Source organism: Copadichromis virginalis, linkage group LG10, assembly GCF_057382275.1.
Source record: "Copadichromis virginalis isolate Kocher_CV1m ecotype Utaka linkage group LG10, C_Virginalis_male_GT1.1, whole genome shotgun sequence".
Taxonomy (NCBI): domain Eukaryota; kingdom Metazoa; phylum Chordata; class Actinopteri; order Cichliformes; family Cichlidae; genus Copadichromis; species Copadichromis virginalis.
The window spans coordinates 34,378,387-34,384,386 of NC_140627.1; the positions used below are offsets into that span (position 1 = coordinate 34,378,387).

The 6,000-nt window shown below is 49.2% G+C and overlaps 1 protein-coding gene across 5 annotated transcripts in view; it reads left to right on the top strand.

Moving 5' to 3' along the window:
* The window catches only part of LOC146700931 (rap1 GTPase-activating protein 2-like), a 43,568-nt gene that overhangs the window by 11,673 nt on the left and 25,895 nt on the right, over positions 1-6,000 (top strand). The window contains exon 1 of one of the 5 annotated variants that reach the window (XM_085471175.1): positions 417-670. The exons of the other annotated variants lie outside the window; for them this stretch is intronic. Within the exon in view, the coding sequence (XP_085327301.1) occupies positions 654-670 (17 nt within the window). The 5' untranslated portion in view covers positions 417-653. Of the gene's footprint in view, positions 1-416; positions 671-6,000 lie in introns of those variants that run through there. 5 annotated transcript variants of the gene reach the window in all.

Genomic DNA, 6,000 nt, shown 5'->3' on the forward strand with positions numbered 1-6,000 from the left:
TGGTTGGGTGGTGTGGATCGTCTTCCTGCAGAGGCGCGGTGTCTGTGTGTGAGCTGCTTCATCACCTCCGCCTCATTCTTGGCCTGTTAGTACAGTAACCTCACAGAAGCCATGTTATTTGTCACATGATGTCATTAAAAAGTGTGAAATTATCTCTAAGCTGTCAACATGTTTGTTTCCGCTGGAGCCTCTGCTGGACGCCAGAGGAACTGCAGCGTGTGGCTGTGCCTTTACTGAGTGCAGGTAATCTGCGATGTAAACTACTCTAGGATGAAGTGAGTGTGACAGGAAGCTGACGGTAGTGATGGCGAGTGTTTGTAACGCTCACCTGCACAGAGACGCTTTAAGGTCATCGGGATTTCACTTCAGGCTGAACGTGCTGAAGCTCAGAGCCTGATGAGGGGGAGAGATGTGCAAACATTAACGGTCCGGACTCAAACTCCACCACATCCAGTTAGAGCATCCTCCCCTCCGCCCCTCCCCCCTCCCCTCCCCGCCATCCTCCATCTGCTACTGGCTCTCTCGCTCGCTCTCTCTGAAAGATTAAGGCGCTATAAGCTTAATGGACCCTGACGTTACAGGAGAGAGAGAGGGGAGGGCTGCTGGTGTGTGAGAGCTGAGTGAGATGCTCAGTAACCGTCGGCAACGCAACAATGTCACACGACCACTGGTGAGTCTGGCAGTCCCTCCATCTGCATGTGTGTGTGTGTGTTGCCTTGTTTTTGCTGTTTTCATTTACAATGCGATCATGTGACTCCGTAGTCTCAGCTCTGAGGTGTTCAGGTGTTCACTGAAGTGTTGGTCCAGTTTACGTTTACACGTGTAAATTACTGATGACAGACACTCCTCGCTCAACGATCAAACTCTGGAGTTTTCTGTGAGGACGGTTTGCAGAAACGCAAAGAACGGCGGCGCCGATTGGACGCTTTCAGCCAGGAAACTGAACATCTGTGCAGCTGCACGCTGACAGCTGCAAGACAAACAACAACGAGGAAGATTTTCTCAAGTCTCGACTTAGTGAAGAAAACCTCCTCATACTCACTCAGCACCAATTATAGCTCTCACACACACACACACACACACACACACACACACACACACACACACACACACACACACACACACACACAGACACACACTGGGAAATGTGAGCTGCAGAGAAATGTGTGTGTGTGTGTGTGTGTGTGTGTGTGTGTGTGTGTGTGTGTGTTACACACCAGACCGTCTGTCTACAAACAGGAGCCAGCAGTGCTGCTCGTGTCCTACTGTCGTTTCTGTTTGTGATGCTGTTGTTGTTGTTTGTCTCTGTGCCGTCTCCGTGGCGACTCAGTTTCATCCGTGTGAAAGACAAAGGCGCAGAGCGCCGTGGCTGCAGGGGAGGAGAGCGCACGTTTCTAAAAAGTCAGTCTTATTGTTTCGTGAATTGCCTGCAGCTCTGAGCGAAGCGTGGCGAGTTACACAGCGGCAGAGTACGGCCTCATCGGCGCCCCCTGCATGCAGTAGTGTTCACTGCAGACACAAAGGGAGGAGCCATCGTTTCAAAGTGCATGACGTTTAATACGTTCATATCTCGTGCTGACAGCGACGGTATATTATGTCGTCTGGAACAGGAAGTTGATGCGAGCTGCTGACTCTGTTTCAGCCTGGTGAGGGCGTATTCGCTCCCTGATGGGTCGTATGACTCACAAAAACTAACAGAGGCTGCCTCAGGGTCACCCATCTACACCACAGCTGCTGTGAGCGTACGCTGTCATGTGCTTTGAGCAACTAGCCCTGTTTGAGTAAACTAGCAAAGTGCCGCAGCATTTTTTTAGCTTAGCCTTCTGTTTGTGTTTGTTCTGCTTCCTGTTTTATTTTGGGAATTGCTCTTCCTGTTTTTCCTTTTTTGGATTTTCAGCTCCACCTTTATCGTTTCCACCTGTGCTCCACTCCCACCTGTGTCTCTTGATCACTCCATCCTCACACCCACAGAAAATGTGCCATTTTGGGACAAAGTTTCTCCATGAACGCTAAAGCCCACGGCGAGGTGCTTCCAACTGAGCTTACACAAAGAAGCAGATAAAAATCATTTATTTCAAATAACACAGTCAGCACCCCTGCTGTGTTTTGCGGGAAACCCCGTTTCTCGCACGCTCCTGCGTTTCTGACTGATCAGTCGAGTCTCATTCCCGAAAGCTGCTCGGACACATTTAAGCGTTTTGGTGTCATACGCGGCAGGTCTGTGGTTCTTCAGCTGTCAGCGAGCCACACGTCGACCGAGTCTCTGGGTCAGAGCAGACGTTTGTGCTGCTCCTGGCAGGTTCTCCAAAGTGGAACTGATCCTGGGTGGGAAGCAGGACACGAAGGGGATCAGTGGGTGTGGACCAATCAAAGGCCTCGGAGACCAAACTGATTGTAATGATCACAAGGACGTGAAAGGTGTGATCCGAGCTGAAGCTGCTGTTCTAACACAAAGAAACAGGAGTGAAAGCGTGGATATTCACACAGTCATGACCACGAAGCCGCCGCCGCCATCCTCACTGTTTTATTTTTAATGAAGCTGGAATGTTTCACTTCGTTTCATTTTAAAGGTTCAAACTGGGATGGGCCCTCCTGTTGGAGAAACTCGAGGGTTGAATTTAAATTTTAATGAAGAGCTTTGATGTTCGTCTGAAACCCAGCGAGCCTCCTGGCTGTGGGAAACGTGACAAAATCCATTTTTCATGACTGCAGAGAATCACCTGTACAGGTGGATGTGTCACACTATGCCCCCGGTTTATGAGCAGTAACTGGTGCGCAGCTCGCCGTGACGCGGCCGTGAGGACGAGCTCTGTTCACATGCAGACCCTGATGTCACATTTAACACGTGCACTGTGTTCACAGCTGGTCCTGTTGGCTGCAGTTCCCCCAGGGGGCGCTCTCAGGGAGTCCTGAATGGGCAGCATGCTGACATGGATCAACTCTTCTGTCCTTCAGCTTCTCCAAATTCGTAGACTCCTCCGAATGCAGCCGACAAATGCGTCCTCCTTTTCCCCGAATTTGAAGGATGGGTCGGGTGTGTCCTTCGTGGCCCACCATATCCCAGAATTCATAGCGCAGCCCAGCCAAACTCCAGTTTCCAACAATGGCGGCCGCTACTAAGTTTTTAATATTACTCTTATTACCTTTTCTGGGTCACAAAATAAACTTTTAACATATTTTCAGGCGAGAAAGTAGTTGTGTAAACATCAAATATCTGCTCGGTTTATCAAGATATCGCATATTTGCAAAAGTGCTTCGACGTTTTCGGAGGCGTCTGCTACCCACCAGCTCGACAGCTAGCCGGGAGCTCGAGGGTTACTGAAGCCGCAGAGAACGGCACAACTCCCGGCACATCATTTTCAGATCACCGCGGACTTTTAAGTCACTTAGACAACCTAAAAATGTTATTGTTGGGCTTTTTTCAGTGTTTTATTTGTTCGTGAGTAAATCGGTTTGGCTGAGATTAAAGTTATTAGATTAGATAAACCGCCTTCGCGGTCTACGTGGGCCGGGTCCTCAGGAATTTGGACACCCTACTGTCTCGAGGATAAACAGAAGAAAAACATTTAGCCAAAAATAGAGCCCCCTTTATTCTGTTTTTAAAAGTTTCCAGTATTTGAATAAACCCACGTGCCCAGAGTGAGGGGCCTGTGGCGGCCATCTTTGACTGACAGAAAACTCAACACTGGAACCATTGAACATTTAAAGAGCCGAGCCTTCGAGGGGAACTGTTTTAGTGCCGGACTCGGCCTGCGCTCCTCCAGAAAACGTGCCGCAGGCGTCAGAGTGTCAGGAGCCTGCTGTTTGAGTCTGGGGCCCTGGTGCATTGTGGGAATGGCTCAGAGGGACGTGTTGACATCAGTGTGTGTGTGTTGGATGAAGGTGATGTTATTGGCTGTGACGTTCAGTCATCAGCGCAGATAACGAGCCAGCTGAGAGTCGAGTTAAACTGGTTTTATTTTAAAAGTGAAGCTCGGGGGTCTTTAACACACGCACACTCTCGTGCCGTCTCGCTGCAGCGCTGTGGACGTCGTGTACCTCACACACCTTCTCTGACCTTTTCTCTCTCTGCAGGCTTCATGTTCTCGGTTCTCGTTGACCTTTGTTTTCCTTCCTGGTCGCTCTGAGCGCTCCCCGAGGAGCCAGATTTGGGTCGGTGTTGTAGACGAGCAGCAGAAGATGCAAACAGAAATGTGAGGCGACTCGAAGCTTCTTAAAACAAGCTGCAGTTTTTAGCGGTGGTGATGCTGTAGTCTGATGAAAACAAACTCTAACATTTTCACCCAGACGATGAATTAAACATCTGTCTAAACTGCCTCCAGTGGACATAAGAGGAACTGCAGTTCCTGTGGTCAATAAGCACTCGTGTGCCTCTGTAGGCTGAAGCTTCCTCTGAGGACCCCGGACTGACTGAAGTCTCCCATCATTGTTCATGGAAGCCCTGAATGAGGCTCTCACAGAGCTTTAGACCACATGGCTGATGTTCTCTGATTGCTGATTGGATGCTGTTCAACGTTCTGCTCGTGTGTTCACTGAACCTCTGCAGAAACGCGCTGTGATGAATCAGATCTGCTTTAATCCACAGTCACTGCGAGGAATCAGCCGCTGACCTAATTACAGTGAAACAAAGAAAGAAGAGTACATCTAACTGGTGTTTGGAGCAGGAGGAAGAGGAGGCGGTGTTAATCACGTGTTGGAGCGCCTCAGGTTTTACTGCTGCACAGGTCCATCAGCCTTCTGAATGACCGTGAAACACCAAGTGTACCTAAAATAGTGGCGTGGACAGACGGGGAGATGCATTTCCTCCTCTGATGACTGTGTTTGAGCTGAAGCTGTAGATGGAGGATCGTAAAAGGTGCAGCAGCGTTTCTTTTACAAACACAAACTACGCAGCGTGCGTGTTTCCGGCTTTTACTTTGAAATGACTCGACAGGAATTCTGGGACATATGGCCCGGCCTACTGCGCCTCTGATTGGACAGTGTTTAGGGCGTTTGGAGAGACTCGGAGCGCCGGAGAGCCGGCGTTACTGAGCTACGTCCCTGTCACCATGGGAACGAAAGCCCTTGGTGACTGCTCAATGGCAGTGATTGACAATCATAATTCATTAGCCAATTAGCATAGCATATATAATCCTCATTTTTAACATATTATGAGTAAACTACAATTAGAAACGAGCGGCTGCGATGACAAACAGAGCAGCAAAGTGTGTACAGAGGTCAGAGGTCAGCGTCTCCACAAACTTCTACAGGACCACAAGCCTCTGCAGCCACAGCTGTCTGAGCTATACCTGAGCCGGCGAGAGCAGCGAACTCCCGGCACATCGTTTTCAAAGCCCCGCGGTCTTTCACTACTCAGGTTAACATGATATATGAGTCACTTAGATAACCTAAGATGTTATTGTTGTCCCAGCGTCCGGTTATAGTTAGCAAGGAGCCGACGGCAGAGTTTCACTCCACCGAGTTCCTGACATAATTCTGGAGGCTAGACCGTCACCGTCGCTCACTTCCGGCCTACCCGGCTTTGGGAGGACCCGGCCCACTTAAACCACGAAGGCTGGGTCCTCAGGAGGATGCAGCCTCTGAATTTGAACAGCCCGGCTGGGGGACGGTAATCACAGGGACATTGAACTTACTTTAAATAAATAATTTTAAATAAAAAAACACTGTAAAATTCAACTTTGTTGTATATGTGTATGTATATGTATCAGCAGTATACATTTACATGCGATGACTGCAGATTCAAACTGATGATACTATCAGGGGTCACGAGAGGTCACGAGAGGTCACGAGAGGTCACGAGAGGCTGAAGTGACACAGACCTCTGTCGCCTCGATGCCGTCAAGTTTACTGCGTCCATGTTTGTGGTGATTTGTTATTTATTTCAGCAGTTTTCATTCAGTTTGGGGCACACACACACACACACAGACACACACACACACAGACACACACACAGACACACACACACACACAGACACACACACAGACACACACACACACACA